At 34.3% G+C, this 18,938-nt stretch overlaps 2 protein-coding genes across 2 annotated transcripts; both read right to left on the bottom strand.

Annotated features, from left to right (window-relative positions):
- Nucleotides 1-1,650: 1,650 nt before the first annotated feature.
- LOC140044993 (hyalin-like) lies at nt 1,651-5,307 on the bottom strand (the record flags this gene model as incomplete). Its single annotated transcript, XM_072089725.1, has 7 exons — nt 1,651-2,482; nt 2,602-2,628; nt 2,929-3,032; nt 3,208-3,321; nt 3,779-4,018; nt 4,580-4,828; nt 5,115-5,307. Coding segments are annotated over 7 exons (1,029 nt in total), but the record flags the coding sequence as incomplete, so codon positions are not given.
- Nucleotides 5,308-8,427: 3,120 nt separating this feature from the next.
- Nucleotides 8,428-18,537, bottom strand: LOC140044985 (hyalin-like). Its single transcript, XM_072089712.1, has 16 exons — nt 18,477-18,537; nt 17,815-18,072; nt 17,248-17,394; nt 16,685-16,933; nt 15,871-16,125; nt 15,022-15,264; nt 14,016-14,276; nt 13,334-13,576; nt 12,783-13,028; nt 12,182-12,442; nt 10,845-11,087; nt 10,139-10,390; nt 9,664-9,900; nt 9,343-9,459; nt 9,014-9,127; nt 8,428-8,495 (listed from the first exon to the last, which is right to left on the bottom strand). Exons 1-16 carry the CDS (start codon nt 18,535-18,537, stop codon nt 8,428-8,430), a joined length of 3,255 nt encoding a protein of 1,084 aa, XP_071945813.1.
- Between the last annotated feature and the right edge of the window lie 401 nt (nt 18,538-18,938).

Raw genomic sequence — 18,938 nt, 5'->3', positions numbered from 1 at the left:
GATATTCTGTGGAAAGCTGACAATGCAATAACAATAACATCACTGTTATGAATGCGCGGAAAAATTTCTTGTCAAGAGCGGTTGTGATCAATAATAATGGTAACATTTATAATCAAATGAAATCCTCTAATACAGTAGATATGAAAAGTGGTAAAAAAGAATAACAAATGCTTGGTAAATTTTGTAGACTAGATGGTACGCTCGCTTCGCTCGCGTACCATCTAGGTCGTGCCCACAGATGGTTCTCGAATACATAATAATTTCAGCGTTAAAAAACTGGCGATTTCAAATGTACGTACAATAATCCATGTCGTTTACAGGAACGAATAAATAGACACTGATTTATGTACTCACCTAAAATTAGCACCCTGGGAATTACTTCCGAAAGAGAAACTTGTCACAAAATGAGACCAATTGTTAGTCAAATTTAAATAAACTTAATTTGTGTTTTGTATGCAACATTAGGGTTGAGGGATGGGGAAGAGGATGGGTGCAAAGAGGAACAATTTTTAAATATGTTCTTTATCCATTTAGTAACGAAATATTAATTGTTTTCATGTTTTACAAATAATATACCACTAAACACAGTAAAACATTGCGATGTAATACTTTGTTGAAACTATCACCGTCCTAGTCGATTGAAATAGTACAGTACATGTAACGATACATCACTACGACGTGTTGTTTATATAATGTAAAACAATTTGGGAAAACCACCTCTATTCGGGGAAAATCATAAATTCGATTTAATCGTCAATAAATATTAAATTATCTAACTCAACTTAATTAGTAGGCCTAATGGTTTCAATTGTTTCCTAGAGCCAATTCCTACCCTACCCACCAAAGTTGTTCTGCGTTTAGGGCATGTGATGCACCGTAAGCCTATCCTCTACTGTCTTTACAACGCTACTCATGCCAGTGGGGGAAGGGTGATGATATGGGTGGTTTAACTGCAATAAATAAAGAGTTGTACATACGGCGACTGAAAACGCTAGCTCATTATCCGTTTAAAAAAAATGTATATCCAACCTCTGCAGCACAGATTGAAAAAAAAATGAGTACAGTACTTGCCTTTACGACGCCTGAGGGAATAGACACTTGTGGAACAGAGATTGGAATGTTCCATTCATCGCAAATCAATACATTTGTATAAACATATATTAAATCTATCAAAATGGAATTTTTTAAAGAAAATCGGCCTGTCTTCAACATTATGATGCTGTACTCGAGCTGTTCAACCGGTTTTCAGCCATTAAAAACAACTATCGTAGGAGGAGATAGGAAAATGCGAAGCATCCTTGTATTATTGTGTGCGGGTATTTTTCAAGACGGACATCCATTAGACTGTGTATAGCACGATCTAAAAACACCCCTATCTGGGGCAAATCGTTGAACCTAAATTCGTTTTAATTGTCAATAACTAATTATCGAACTCAATTTAATTAGTAAACAGGGTTACATCAGGTGGTTAAAATCAGTACCGAAAGTACGAACCAACTTGATATACCATCGAGTAAACATTCTAGAAATAACGCGCGATTTACCGAATTTTGCCCTTACGTAAATTTATATATAGCAAATAGTATAATTGTGTTATTATAAATATGTGGATGGACGTTTATTGGATAGTTGGGTTTGGGGGGGGGGGGTGGTTTATTATTCAAAGTGATGTTTTATTGGAGAGGCGTTTATTCAAATGAATACCATCCTAATAATTATTAATACATTATTTAATTTAATCATCTTTTGAAACTGCCGTAACAGAGTGGGCCCAAGAAAGAAGACACTACGGCTTGCAATATGGGCAGACATCTCGGTCCTAACGGGACACAGGAAGATAGCCTACAGTTATTCCTACAAGCTTACTCAATAAAACTCAGCTATCGGGATTTCACTCGAAAAATGTCTTATCATCAAATCTCCCTATGTAATTTTATAATACTATTCCCCACAATATATTCTGATTCTTGTGCTCGCCTATGTCAGAATTAACCATAATTTATATATAGATACGTTTGTCTTTTTACATATCGAATGATTTGTTTTCGAAACTAACTCAAGTATGTGTACAACATGTGTGCTACAAATCTGTGCTGTCTAGAGCCTCTAAAGCCTCTAAAGCAACATTGTTGCGTCGTCGGTTCCCACTTGTGATTACGCAATACATCATTTTGCGTCAATACGTCGCTGCGTTGCGTTCTAGTGGGAACCACGCTTTAGTACTTTATTTGCCCCCAAAACTTCAATAACCCGAAACCTTAATATATCAATTCAATTATACTAAAAACGAAAATGTGATTTAACTGAAACCGTTGCTTCCGTCTACTTATTGGATTCGATTTTTCGGTATTCTAGTTCTGTTTCTGTGCGTTTTTTTCAGTTACAAAGTTGTGTACGTATGTGTGACGTCATTGGTTACTGGTACGCCTTCTAGCCTAATGTTTTGTGAGTATTCATGAATTTCTCCAGTCTCCGTATTTGCCTTAAAATAAACAATTTCAACGTTTTAGAAATGTAACAAGAATTGCGCAAAGGATGACGGATATAGCATTGAATAGAAAATTATATAACATGGAAGAATATTTTAGCAAATAAACTTACATCAGATTGTCCCGAATCAGGTGTCGTCTGTGAATGTAGAGTTAATTATAAAATAACTTAAATTTCACAATACTTTCTTATTAAGATTAGAATATATAGTTATTGATAAGATAATTCGTCGTATGCTTGATACCGTAATGTAGTCCTATATACTGATAATGTATTGTTCCCAATCTGATGGTAGGCCTATAGTGAATACGGTAATTATTATTATTATATATTAATTTACGTCATACTATTAGGCCTACGTCACACTAATTTAAATTAAAACAATTGGCGTATGTTGTGTCGCAAAACTACTTGCTGGCAAACTGTGATCACACAAACCTGTTTGTATTTAAATGCGAATCCGGCAGCAACCACCACTACAATAACAATAACGGCAGTAACCAACAGTGCTATTGCAATCTCAAGATAACTGAAGGAAAAAGCTATAAAAAAAAAACCAACGATTATTTTTATATTACGTCTAGGCCCAACAAACAATTTTGACCGCCGCGTAGCATCTGTGACGGAGGGACTAGGTGATGTAATCGCCACCCGTGAGCGAATAATTGTTCTTCTGTATACCATAATTATTTTTTTGTTGTATAAACGTAAAATTACCTTTATTTGTTTCACAATTATCACCCTTAAAATTATCCAGACATTTGCATTCTTCTACGTCATTGTTTACCTTACACGTTCCACCATTACTGCATTGCTTATCACACATTGGTCCTGTAAAACGAAGTTCGGCAAAATACACAATCCCGGAGAAGAGCCTGGTTTCTAGTGATCATATTTATGCGCAAGTCAATTGAGAGGAGCGAACTTACAAAATTGTATTCGGTCATAAATGCAGTATGAGTGCTAGCTATATTCACAATACAACACATTTGCAATGAAAGTAACGAGTTTTTTCAATTCAGTTGATTAGAAACGGCATATATCCGCTTGAATCAAATTGTTTGTAATGTCATTTTCTTCATCTAAAGCCTTGTCTACACTATCAACATTTATGTGACAAAAAAAAAGTGATGTGCCCACATATGGACATGATGATGTAATATCACTTCCATATTTGTGCATATCACTACCATATTTGGGCACATCACACTTTTTTTTTGTCAAACTAGTTTGATAGTGTAGACAAAGCTTTAGTGATATCAATGCCACATTGTACATGGATACTTACCAATAATTGTTACTGTGAATTCACATGACGCCACGTTTCCTGAAGAATCAGTGAACGTGTACGTAACTGTAGTTTCACCCAGATCAAATGTTGAGCCATTTGTGTGTGACTGAGAGGCATACACAACTCCTGAATTATCAGTTACTGTTGGTTCCGTCCAATAGGTTACTCTTGGTTCACCATCGTCAGTTGACAATGAGAAGTCTTGAGGACAACCGATTACATTAGGAACATACGTATCTATTCATTAGATAATTTAGTGTAGAATTTCCAACCATGTTGATAAAGAATACTGAATACTGAAAAGCTTTATTTGTCTATTATCATATAAATAATAATAGAAATTATTATTGTTTATTGTTGTTTTCCTGCGCCTGGTGTGAAATCAAATCTGTGAGGTCTGCAGCAGCACTGTGTTGTTTCGTCGGTTCCCAATAAAGTGTGGTTCCCACTAGCGACGCAACGCAGCAACGTATTGACGCAACGTGCTGGATTGCGTAATCACAAGTGGGAACCGACTACGCAACAGTGTTGCAAACATCACAGGTTTGATTTCACACAGGCGAGGGAAACACAAGTATTGTAAGGGCATTTTCTTACGTTGCGTAGTTTGCGTCGCTAGTGGGAACCAAGCTTACAGTGCTGCATTTTGCGTCAATATATCGATGCGTTGCTTTGCGTCGCTAGCGGGAACCAAGCTTTTGTGACTACAGTACAATCCTGCAGTAGTCAAACAATGATGCTTTAAAATGAACAGGAACACATTTATACTTAAAGCCGGTGTCCTTTATTGATACTTACCAATAATTTTTACTTTGAATTTACATGATGCCACATTTCCTGAAGGGTCTGTGAAATTGTATGTAAGTGTAGTCGTCTCACCCAGATCAAATGTTGAACCGAGCCTATGTGACTGAGACAAATGAACATATCCTGAATTATCTGTTGCTGTTGGTTCTGCCCAGTAGGCTACTCGATTAGGTTCGCCATCGTCTGTTGGTAATATAAAGTCTTCTTCCGGACAATCGAATACATTGGGATCTTCAATATCTAATATAATTCGATTCAATAGTGTGGTATAACACTTTTATTTTTAGATTTTACTTTGTATTACTGATACAAAGTTTGAATGTAGCAATCTTTATGTTTCTTTAAAATATTCAGAGATTTCAATCAAATTGAAGTCGCAAGCCGTTAAAAATGGTATTTAGACACGTGTTCCAACAATGAGACAATAGTTTGCAAACACAACTGCAGAAATAGGTTACTTCAGTTAATTAATATTTTACAGTACTGCCGATAAACTAATTATTGTAATAAAACAAAAATTCCTTACCTGTAACTGTTATAGAAAATGTACACGTTCCAGTATTTCCACTAGGATCTGTTGCCACGTATGTATTAGTAATAGTAGTAGTAAGACCAGAAACCAAAGCAACTTGATTTCCAATGTCATAGTTTGAGGTCAATGCTATGCCACATTGGTTGTCCAAATCAACCGTGGGTAGATCCCATGATAGCGTTGCAAAGTTTACATTGGGATCTGTTGCAACAGTTTGATGCGGTGGACAGTAAGTGAACATCGGATTGTCCGAATCATCAACTGAAAAAACACAAAATATAATAAGTGATGATAGTGAAACACCGTAAGTCCGTTTTACATACTTTACAGACAAATTATGAACGATGTTGACGTTTGCAATTACTCCCCTATTCGAGTTCAATACAATTTTATTTTGCCGAGTGAACCCTACTTCTTAATTTCCAACAATTTAGTTGTCTTTGGCAGCACACTTTCATAGACAGACAGCTTTTTATCTTCATGCAGTATTATGCAATATTTATATATAGGTTTATTTTTTTTAATTTATTTTTTTAATTTATTCAATTTCTGCCATATACATAAACAAAGAAGACAAAACAATTATAAAAGGAGGCACGGAAAGACCAAACAGGTGCTAAACACCTATGCTCTAGTTGGTCAACCCAGAACAGAGAAAAATAAATAAATTACGTTCTACAATAAAAGCATCGACAAGAAAGCGACCAACTACACACATTTTGAATATCAAAATTATTTAAAAAATAAATATTGAGATAATTAAGTAATTTGGTTTTAAGATGAGTGGGTGGTATATGGACAAACACATTTTTTCTCCTCCATGAAAAAAAAAATCATTTATTTAAGTTATACCACAACCAAACGTATAAAAAAAAACCAAAAATAACAAATTGTACAACTACTTACATATTTCACATACATAACCAATAAAATTACCCGTGCCATTACACCATACATCATTCCATTCGTGGGTATCCATGTGCATCATAACACAATCTTCATAGACAAAGTCATTTGGCTCACCGGCACGAAAATCTGGTAATTATTTAATAGCTGTTTGATTATTTGCTGCTTAGACCTATATGAAATGACGTCATGTATAGGTGGTAACAATTACATTACTACGTACCTACGTATCCCTATACCCATATTATGTCCCTTTATTTTATAAACACTGTAGGCTATGTTGTTGCTACAATATTTAAAAATATAAAGTAAAAAAGTTATTACTTTCATAAGTGGAGCATTCACCATAGGTGTCTACCCAAATAAATTCACCTTCTTCATCTATATCTCTATAGCCAATCCATGCTTTTGTGGAAATAAGTGAACCGACAAAATCATTTTCTGCTCGATTGCTTATCACAACAAGATCAGCTCCAAGACTCTGACAGTTAGTTCTAGCTGTTTGCCAATTTTGGCTACCGGCAGTACCGAATAAATAACAGCTTCCATCGTATGTTGTCCAATCAGGTGGGCAACCTACTTGCAATAAATAAGTAGAAAAAGAGAAGAACATAAGTCAATGATATTTCCGTTCAGTGCCCTGCAAAATACAATCGAATGTTTCAAACAGTCATTTTGTCTTTACATACACTAAATCACCTGGTCTCCAGATGATTTGTATTATTATAAAATATCTTGTACAGGTGAAGCGCATCGCAGTGTAAACCTTAGCATATCGAGGCTCAGTTCCTCAAAAAACATTAACAAAAAGAGTAAACAGTATTTAAATTAATGGATCATGAATGAGTCAATCAGAAGATTAATTAAATCAGATTTTGAATAGGTTATTTTGTAGTTTTAATACAGTTATTCACTTTAGTAGAAAAAAAGTTATTCATTTCAATAGAAAAAAATTTTTTTTAGTTGTATCAACTAAATTAATTAGCTTACAGTGTTGTTGAGTGTCCTCAGTTACAGTTAATCATTCATGTGACCATCACACTATTGAATCAGTTTATGTAACTATCTAATTCTTTAGGAAAATTTATCTCAGAAGAACATGAGATTCTTAGATAATTTTGTGAAATTTAAAACACATAAGACAGGTAACAAACGGACAAACGAATAGTAAACTTACCTGCATAAACAACGCCTAAAGTTAGGCTTAAAATAATGTAATTTACCAAAGTCAGCATAACTTTTGCCGAATAGAATCTAATGCTTAAATGCAAGGGGCTACAAAATATTATACTTATATTCTTATTAGTTTTATAAACACCAGTGATTGGAAATAACAGAAACATTACACAGGCCTACACATGATTATGTCCTTTTAATTCGAACCTTGTGATTTTATTTTTGTTAAACTAATTCTTATTGTACAAGTTTAAAATGCTGCAGAACTATCTAATATGCATGGATGGTCACTTTATTATGTCAGATATATAAATGTTTACTTCTCCCCTCGTTTAGAATTGTTATAATGACATCAGTGGTCCAATAATAATTCAATCACAATAATGTTGATGAGTATTTATGATGGTAAGTATGCAATTCAACTTTGTGATAACTATTGTAAACTTGATTAAGAAGTTATCATTATCGCTCGAATTGATGTACAATTACAAATAACTGATAAGTAATAATAATTTTGATATAGGTGATGAAATGGGCACGATGATTCTTGTTTCATTGGCTCAATCGGTATCACGTTATATCAATATATTTATATCAACTATCAGTGGCTGATTCAGCTAATGATACCCACAGCATTGCCAATTTTCAGTAATTTGACTTTGGTTTTATAGTATAGGCCTAGGGGCCATCATCGAGAGCGGGAAACCCGTCACTAATAGAATGGATTACAATATTTAAAACTACTGTATATAAAATATATTAAAACATTATAAAAACTTTAAACAATATCACATATTTTATATGTAAATAATATCACATATCTTATAAATTATTATTATATTTAAAACAACTGAAGAATCCATTTAAAAAGTTTTACATTGACGATATCACATGTGTATTCATTTCTTCTGCCAATCGACCATGCGTTCAGTATAGGCCTACTTTTAGTAAACTATACAATTACTAATATAAATATATAATACAATACAATTATTTATAGTTCTAATTTAGTTTGACAACTTAATAATGTATGGTTTACAAATAAAAACAATAATACAGCTGCAATATCAGTTTGTGACTGCGGAAGAAGTTTTCATAATTCATTCTTTTACAGCAAATTGTGTACGTTCATTTCTTTTTGGATTTAACATTAATGTACATCGTTTCATTTTCGGTTGTTTCTTCAACCACCGCGTCTTCAATAGTCGCATACGTATGCTGTGTGTCATTGCCTATTCCCTCTGGCTCTATACTTGTCATGTATTCGTGCAATTCTCGAGTTTCTGTATGTGTCTGTTGCAAAAAATGCAAACAAAAAAAGTTTAGAAAATTACAGAAATAAGTAGTGATGTATGGTAATTTTGATGATATTTTGTATAGTTATCAAACTTACATCAGGTTGTCGTAAATCAATAGTTCCGTTTTCAGCCGGTGTTGTCTGTGAATAACGAATTTATCATCAAAATAACTACAGTATTAACAAATAAATTCAATAAACACTATATTTTTATAATGTGTATTAGTATTGAAAACATCGTTTGATATAAACTGCTGTATTAGTTACAGTTTAAGCTTGAATGTTCAGTAGCCTATTATACTACAGTATATGGTTGTATTATAGGCCTATATAGTTTTGTTCCCAACCCGACGTAGATTTTTAAATGCGTTAGTTATAGCGCATGTTCTCAAATTATAACGAGTAATAATCCGACGTAGGCCTACAATTTATTTTAAATACGGTGCATGCGAAAGGTAACGTGAAATTCGCTTGTCTTACAAGCAAACATTCTCCAATACTAATAGTATCTTACAGACCTTTGTAGACTTTTTATAATGAAGTGCGACTCCAGCAGCAACCAACGCCCCAATAACAACACCGGCAAAGAACAATCCTATTGCAATCTTGAGCCAAATTGAAGAGGAAGCTATAAAAACATGATAACTGTTGTAATCTTTTTTGGAAGTTGAACTACTATTAAACCAAAAATGATCTGATGTGATTGGCGGTGAATTTGTCCCCATGATCGAATAATTGCTCCATTGCACTGTCAATGAAGAGACACAGATGTCTAAAATATCTGCTATTAGTGTTGTGATATTTTTTTTGAAATATTCGGTTGATTTAAAAACGTGCAATTACCTTTTTTTCTGTTTTCACAATTATCACCCTCAAAATCGCTCTCACACTTGCATTCTTCTATGTCGTTTTTGAGTGTACATGTCCCACCATTACTACATTGCTTAGTACAAAGTGGTCCTGTAAGACACAAGTTGTATAATGTAGGATTGCCTTCATGATTTAGCCTACGTTTGCTTAAGATACAATACATATAATATGCAATAGATAGAACGAAACATGCCCTCGTTCGATTCATCAGTGTTTACTTCATCGTCCTTATAAATCAACATTTTCGTAGACGGATTTGATGTTTTTGCCGTAGACGGGTTGCGTACACCTTACCTACGACTGTGACAGTAAACGAACATGTTCCTTGATTATCAGATGAATCCAACGCCATAAAAATCACAGTAGTTTCACCAGATTCAAACATCGACCCAGAAGGAATATTAAAACTTTCAAAAGTTATATTAACGTTGTCAGTTGACGTTGCGTTGTATGTCACTCCAGCAGTTGTGGTGCCATGGGTTGAGTTGGTGATGATGTCACTCGGGCAAGTTACAACAGGATTCTCAGTGTCTAGAATAAGATTATAAAATGTTATATAAGATAATAAAATGTTATATAAGATTAAACAATTTTGTATAATGTTTCAAAATAATCAATCTTCTATACATTAACTAATATTGTCAAAGAGCACCAGAAATTAAGGGAATTTGGAACACTCATAAATAGATACATTTTTTCACCAAAAGTACCTACCAGGGTGGGTGTGAAGAGGAAAGTACAGTATACAATTTGAATAATGTTTTCTTACCTACAATTTTTATGAAAAATGTACAATATCCAGTGTTCATTGCTGCATCTGTAGCGTAATACTCCACCTCTGTAGTTCCGAGTTGAAATGTATAGGTATTAGGAAAAATATTATTAAAAATAGAAATTGTCCCAGGTACGTTATCATTGAATGCTGGTGGCGTCCATGCGACATTACCCTTTGTACTCACTCCCATATCCGCACTGTAGGTGCTATTACTTGGACAGCTAGTAGGTACTGGAGCTTCAATATCTATGAATAAACAAATGCGTTTGATCTTTACAACAGAAAAGGTCTAAAACAGTTTTACATAATTTTGTTTTTGCTGTAATGCAGAACTAAATATGTGGGCGTATCAATTCAGAACTACTAATGTTCCGCTGATAACGTGCCAGTACTGTACTGTAAATTCTTAGTGTAGTCTATGGTAGGACTCGAGTTTAAGTCTAAGTTAGAGTTTTTCATTTTCTTTAAATCGTATAAATGTATAGAGGCCTAGTTACTGATTCAAAGGGAAAAGACAATCTTCTATGCAATAATGAATATTATCAAGAAATGGTTATGACAGATTCTTGGACCGAAGGGAAACATTCATGTCACTCGAAATATTGTCTTCATGATTATTCATTTTATACTGACACATTGATAATAAAATGGAATAAATGTATTCAAAAGTAACGTTAGGCTAGCCATAATAATTACTTACCAATAATTGTTACTGTAAATGTACATGATGCTACATTTTCTGAAGAATCTGTGAAATTATATGTAATTGTAGTGTTATACAGATCAAATGTTGAGCCAGTTGTGTGTGACTGAGAGATAGAAACACTTCCTGAATTATCCGTTACTGTTGGTTCTGTCCAGTAGGTAACTCGATGTGGTTCGCCGTTGTCTGTTGGCAATGTGAAATCCTCAGGACAATCACTCACAAACGGGGCCTCAGTATCTATCAAATCATTTTAAATCATCATTTAGAGATTGTTTTGCAATAGTTTTTTTTCTCTTTTGTGGCGTGAACCACCACCTTTATTCTTTCATATCATAATTAAATACATTACAAATAAATCAGTAATATCTGTCTTCATATGTTCTTTCTTTAATTATATTGTTTTCCGTTAATATTCTACATTTTTCTTTATATTTTTCTGCTCAAAAAAAAATATCAGTAATTTTTGTAAATTTTAGTTTTTCACATATTGTTTCCAATATTATCCTCCTGCTTTCATGGTTTGTTATTATTCACATTGTACACAGACAATATACATACCGTATTGTTTCATACCCTTTTTAATTTATACCATTTATATACATCTTATAGACATTATATACAAAGATATAAAACAACGTTTAAAAAAAAAAAAAAATAAATAAAAAAAAATTATTAGGTACCGGTAACTCTTTTAACATTACATGAGCGTTAGTTTGTTCAGATCCTTAACAATAGACTTAAATACAATCCAAGAGTTTTTACACACTGGTTTGTTTAATTCAGTTAAAATCTTAATGTTATATATTGAGAAGACAGCAATTGAATATAAGTCATTTTTGTATTCACAATCAGACCCTAAAAGAAGTTCTCTAAAAGAGCTTCTGCCATTGTCAATATTTTTAAAAATGTTATCTATGTTTGTCCATAAAGTTTTATTTCGTATGCATTCAAAAAACATGTGTTTTTCGTCTTCAATTACCCCACAAGTCACATACATTATTCATTTTCACATTCCATTTATGAAGCCTTTGATTAGTTGTTTTGCAATAGTTTGCTACATACTGCGTTGCAAATTAAATTCTTTCTTGTTCGATCATGATATCATAATCAAACATGTTTATATACCTGTAACATTTCGTTTTGCACATTATTATTGACGTACCTTTAACAGCGATGTTACGTGTACAGATTTCCATGTTACCAAATCAGTTGTTTCATAATCATGTTGTGCCTTTTTAATATCTTACCGTATAAATGTATGTTTAAGGCCATTTAAAGTTCATTTATACTGTTATTAGGATACAATGTAGGGCCTACTAATGGTAAATTACCTTCAATTATGATATAGAATGTACAAGAAGCTGTGTTCCCTGCAGTATCTTCAGCTGTGTAGGTTTGCTCATATGGTGTACTACCAGTAATGGGTATATTTACAGGAGGAGTGACGTCAGGACTTGCTACTGGACTTGTAGGCATAAGTTCTACATTGTCAGTAGGTACAGGTACTGTCCAATCTGGAAAGCCCGATGAAGTCCCTAGAAGTGTTTCTGTTGTTATATTACCAGGACATGTAATATTAGGATTTTCTTGATCTGAATGAGAAACAAACAAACTAACGATGACTTCTAACTAACCGCCGATGGCTTTAACAAAAGATGTATAAATTCTTAGTCAATATTTAAATCATTTGTACTCATTGTGTTTTCCCCCGCCTGCGTGAAATCAAACCTACGATGTTTACAGCACTATTGCGTCGATATGTCGCTGCGTTTCGTTCTAGTGGGAACCACGCTTTACCAATCACAATTGCGACAGTTGATCGTAATTCTGTCAAATAAATTGCGTCCAAGTGGGAACCAAGCTTTAGCCACATATTACAATATTACACGTTTAGTTCACTTTAGTGCGTTCACACGAGGCCTATATACTCACCAATAATGGTTACTATAAATTCACATGACGCTACGTTTCCTAAAGTATCGGTAAAATTATACGTAACAATAGTGTTACCCAGATCAAATGTTGATCCGGGTGTGTGTGAGTACGATGAGGTCGAAACAACTCCTGAAATATCCGTTGCTGTTGGTTCAATCCAGTAAGTTACTCGATTCGGGTTTCCATAGTTAGTTGGTAATGTGAAATCTTCCGGACAACCAGTTACATTCTGAGCATGCGTACCTAATTAAAAAGATCATTACTGTCAATAACATTCTAGTTACAGTGTTTTCATAAAGTTTTGAAAATCCTATCACATCTGTACAAACCTAGTATGGTAGTCCTAATAGTGTTATTTACACAATCATTTGTAAGTTACTAATGATTGTGTAAACTAGTTGCTAAATCAGACTTCAAAATTCCATGAGAACATTAATGTATTCTAAGAGCATTAGCCTATCATGGTAAAAATGTTTCATCGAATTACCACTGTTTTTTTGTTTGTTGTATTTGTACTGAAATAGAAAATCAATCTTGTACGAGCTAACCTGCTACGTTTACTGTAAAATTACAAGTTGCAGTATTTTCATAATTGTCTTCAGCTGTGTATGTCACAAAAGTTTTACCAATGTAAAAATCACTACCACTACTGTGTGTTGAGACAAGGGTTGGTGTTCCAGCATTATCAATTGCTATGGGTTCTGTCCAGGTGGCAGCAGTGTAGTTCACACCAGAAGACGTTGCCAGATTCTGATCAGGAGGACAGTCATTGATAACAGGAGGTTCCTTGTCTGTAAAATTAATTTTACACTGTTAGTGGCGATATATAATAAATCTATTAAATATACATAAAATTGTTCAGTACTAAATTATTGCACTGAATGTATTTAATAACATGTGCATTTTATTATCATTTATTTTATTTTAATATACTGTGCATATTTATATTTATGAAACATGTACAATTTGGCAAGATGGAAAGAGATCTGTTGTGCCACATCCATATTTACCACTGCTATTCCATGTGCTATGCAGTCTACCTAGCCATTTTTTTTCCCTATCACCTAATGTAAAGTTGGAAACAAAATCTCCCTTTATTATAAAACCAAAATCAGGATTCACCCCAGCTCCTGAAATTTTTTCCTTTTACAATTTACATCTTTTTTTTGGGTAATATTATTGTTGTTGTGTTTTGCCACTTTGTTAATACCTAGTAGTAACAACATTTACCTTCAATTATGATATAGAATGTACAAAAAGCTGTGTTCCCTGCAGTATCTTCAGCTGTGTAGGTTTGCTCATATGGCACACTACCTGTAATAGCAATACTTATAGGAGGAGTGACATCAGGACTTGCTACTGGACTTGTAGGCATAAGTTCTACATTGTCAGTGGGTACAGGTACTATCCAATCTGGAGAACCTGACCCTAACCCAGGTGCTGTTTCTGCTGTTATATTATCAGGACATATAATATTAGGATTTTCTTGATCTGAATGTCAAACAAACAAACTAACGATGACTTTTAACCGATGACTTTAACAAAAGATGTGTAAATTCTTAGTCAATATATAAACAAATCATTTGTACTGTAGGTAGCCTATGTACTAAATTGAAAGGTTTTGAGGTTCAAAAACTATATAATAAATAAAAGTAAACTAAATTGGTGTATTTACATTTGAAATATTATATACTGACATCATACTAGAAAAAAAACAGTCTCATATTGCGATGACATGAGTTCTACTATCACTTGGACGCAACTTAAGCATGGGTCCCACTAGAACGCCACGCAGCGACGCAAAGTGGGAATCGACGACGCAACAGTGCTGCAAACATCGCTTTTAAAGTTTTGATTTCACGCAAGGCAAAAGAACACCGAAAAACATAGTAAAGCGCGTACTCAAAAGTACGCGGTGAACCAGGTCAAAGTCTACGGCATGCTAACGTTGACGCGCAACAAACAGGTTTGATTTCACACAGGCGGGGCAAACGCAATTACTGGAAGGGCATTTTCTTACGTTACGTCGGTTGCGCTGCGTTTCGTCGCTGGAGTGGGAATCATGCTTTAACGAAGTGCAACGCAAGTGAATTTACCAATCATAATTGCGACAGTTGATCGTAATTCTGTCAAATAAATTTCGTCCAAGTGGGAACCAAGCTTTAGCCACATATTACAATATTACACGTTTAGTTCACTTTAGTGCGTTCACTTTAGGCCTATAATAAATGCTCACCAATAATGGTTACTATAAATTCACATGACGCTACGTTTCCTAAAGTATCAGTAAAATGATATGTAACTGTGGTGTCACCCAGATGAAATATTGATCCGGGTGTGTGTGAAGATGATGTCGACACAACTCCTGAACTATCCGTTGCTGTTGGTTCAATCCAGAAAGCTACTCGATTTGGGTTTCCATAGTCAGTTGGTAATGTGAAATCTTCCGGACAACCAGTTACATTCTGAGCATGCGTACCTAATTCAATAGATCATTACTGTCAATCACATTCTAGTTACAGTACGTGTTTTCATAAAGTTTTGAAAATCCTATAACATCTGTGCAAACCTCGTATGGTAGTCCTAATAGTGTTTACTAATAATGGTGCTAAATAAGACTTCAAAATTCCATGAGGACATTAGTGTAGTCTAAGAGGATATATCATGGTAACAATGTTTTATCGAGTTACCACTGTCTTTTATTGTTGTATTTGTACTGATGATGTATAAATCAGACATTTTCGGAACAACCAGTTTGATTTTGAATAGAATGCGCTTTCGGTTGCTTTAGTTATGCAGTAGTTGCATTGATCACTGACATATTCTACGTCAACCTAATTGTGTCTGTATTTAAATACAATGCCAACCAATTATAATGAACCTATAAATACACGAGGCAACACTGTACTATATTCATCAGTAGAAGAATAACAAACCTCAGTAGCTGCAATACGGGATTGTTACTAATTATAGAACAATCATTTCTATACTGAGAAAGACTCAATTTTAGAATCATTAGAATTCTAACAAGGAAAGACGGACCTCGGTGACACTAGAACATCTAAATTATGCTGTTCTACTTTACCTTGAACAGTAATAGTAAATATGCAATTGGTTCCTTGATCTATTGTATCTAACGCAATGTAACGTATAATAGTTGCACCAATATAGTAAGTATCACCACTTGGATCGTAAGTCGTGAAAGCCTGCTCTAGTGAAAGTATTTCAATGTTGTCCGTAGCAACTGGTTCAGTAAAGTTGACTGTGGTATAATTTTGACCTTCAAGCGTGTCCACTTCTATGTCGTCTGGACAAGATGTAAACACAGGTGGTACCGTATCTATATGTTAAAAAAAGGGATTTTTGTTTAAAAGTAAAATAAATAATTAAAAGTTTACCTTGATAATCTGAATTTATAAAGGTTAAAACAAATACTGTATGGGCTGTATAATTATTAAAAGAATTGTTAGAACTTGGACACAATTTATGTTTAAGGCCCACAATAGCCTGTTTCAATATTATACTAAAGTGAAAGAAATACAGTATATTATTGCAATGCACTGATTGGGGGTGGGGACAATACAATAAAAAACGTTTTTAAATTTCTATTTTCACACAATGGTGGTAATCTTTATATTTGTTTGCAAAATGTATCTTTTCTTGAACCGTATTGTAAACATCCCAGAACTTGAAATATGTTGCTGAATAAAGAATTATACAATAAATTGCTGAACAATTTAACAACATTTAACTGGATAATTTAATTGATTGTGTAGTATTGTAACAAATGGTTCTATTGTTCTCAATTTATATAAAAGTACATTTATCAATGCAAATTCAATACAACTTGCACACTCACAAGTCTGCGTACATGGCGTAAACATTGGAATCACGCTTACCTTGGACTACTGTCACGTTGATATAGCAGTAACCCTCATTTCCAGATCCATCGGTAGCTGTGTACGTTACAGTTGTTTCACCAATCCCAAACGTGTCATCTGGAGAATGTGTTGAGGCTACAGAAGGCGCATCACCTGAGTTGTCTGTAAAGGTTGGTTCGTCCCAACTCACGACTTTATCTGATTCAGAACCTGGTATGATTTGAAGATCAACTGTTGGACAGTTTGACGTCATTGGAGTTTCTTCATCTGAAAGGAATAGTATCGATACAACAATGTCAGTAAACACAAATGCAGCTTTAATTAAACACTTTTGTTCGTCAAGCAAAATAAATGGAACTTATTGGTGAATACAAATGAGATGAATTTAGATCAGAGGTTTAGGCCTATAAAACCACAATAGTATCAAAGTAGTACTTAAATGTGTAAACTCAGTACAAACCCTTTTTGAAAAAAAAGTATGATTTTTCACGCATGCTCACAATATTATGTGATCATAATGCCAAGTAAAATAGGGAGATTATAAAAAATAAGAGTAACAGATTCAACCAAAACTATCTTACCGTTTATGGTAACGTTAAATTCACAAAGTGCCTCGTTTCCCGAATCATCCGTAAACGTAATTGTTACACCGACGGTTCCGATGTTAAACAACCAACCGGATGTATGAGTTGTTGTTTCTGAAGGTGTTAATCCATCGTTGTCAGTCGCTGTAGGACCAGGGAGTTGTTAATAACAACTCCCTGGTAGGACTGTCCCATTCAACAGCACGAGACGGCGTTCCAGTGGTTGTTGTATTTACGATATCAGATGGACAATCTTCGATATCCGGCAACTGGATATCTATATAAATAAATCATATTTTTTCTTCATTTTCAATGGAACACCAGAGTATACAAAGAATTTGAATTGGCCTTTGTGCGAAATATTGTTTCCATTTATGAATCGCAATTTTAAGTAATGCATTTTTTAGTAACGATCACATCTGAAACTCTGCGGCGTCGTTAACGTCACCTGTGTTGCTGGTATTTCTAGCACAATTATTGGGATCAAAATTGATGGCCTCCTAATCGGAACTTATAACATGCATGCGACTATGCAGCATGATTTTGACACATTTAAAAACTTACCCACAATAGTGACCATAAAAATACACGATCCAACCTCTGTATCTGTATCAATAGCAACATAACGAACCTCTGTAGTTCCTATTAAAAATACATTTGGCGTCTCCAACGTTGGATTATATATTTCTTGAATAATAAGTCCTGGAAACGGTGTAGTATCATCAGTTACAGTTGGTGCCGTCCACGTCACCGTCGCATTATTGGAGTCAGTATCTGCATTGCGTGTGATATCCGTTGGGCAGTTTGACCACACAGGAGGATCTGAATTAAAAAAATGTTGTTTATTATGGAAAAAATATGAACTTTAATTATAAGCTGCATAACTCCGAATAACCGTTATTTAATTAATTTAAGTTAATGTTTAGGCCGACCGCATTCTGTTACTATTATGCAGCAGAAACAGGACTTAAAGCTTGGTTCCCACTAGCGACGCAACGTAACGCAATCTACGCAACATAAGCAAATGCCCTTTCAATAACTATGTTTTCCCCCGCCTGCGTGAAATCAAACCTACGTTGTTAGCAGCACTATTGCGTCGTTGGTTCCCACTTGTGATTACGCAATACAGCACTTTGCGTCGATACGTCGCTGCGTTGCGTTCTAGTGGGAACCACGCTTTAGACACGGGTAAAGAAATTATGGGTAAATGAATAACGAATACCAACCTGAATACACATTGCCAATAGCTAGACTTGAAATAATAACGTAATGTAACAGATTCACCATGATTTATAGTTGTCTGATATAGTCGTTCGTCTTCTAGTAGTACACCAATGTCAGTGTAATTTAGACAGTAACTGTATATATTGTCGTTACGAACAGGCTATAATATAAAACATTATTAAATGTCCTATTGATCGCAGTATTGTAATTTTGTTTTGATTTACGTTGAATTAAATCTTATTGTTCAAAGTCAAGTTAGTTAAACAATGCATGAGTGATTACTTTGTACAATAGACTATTTAATTTTTTTTCATATTTCCCCTTCTGTATGACGATGATGATCATCATGGCAATGATCAACGGTGCAATGATAATTAACTCACAATAATTATTAAACAATATAGGTGACACACACGCAGCTTCAAAGTCTCAATATTGATGGTATTGTGTGATAAGTATATGCA

This window comes from Antedon mediterranea, chromosome 1, assembly GCF_964355755.1.
Source record: "Antedon mediterranea chromosome 1, ecAntMedi1.1, whole genome shotgun sequence".
NCBI lineage: Eukaryota > Metazoa > Echinodermata > Crinoidea > Comatulida > Antedonidae > Antedon > Antedon mediterranea.
Note: the sequence above shows the minus strand (reverse complement) of the source record. Positions and strands in the feature narration are given on the sequence as shown.

Coding starts and splice junctions, on each gene's coding strand:
- LOC140044985 (XM_072089712.1), bottom strand. CDS start 18,537: ATGGTGAATCTGTTACATTACGTTATTATTTCAAGTCTAGCTATTGGC. Junction 12,443..12,782: donor ATTTATAGTAACCATTATTG/GTGAGTATATAG, acceptor TTTCTCATTCAG/ATCAAGAAAATCCTAATATT. Junction 9,901..10,138: donor ATTTTTCATAAAAATTGTAG/GTAAGAAAACAT, acceptor ATCTTATTCTAG/ACACTGAGAATCCTGTTGTA.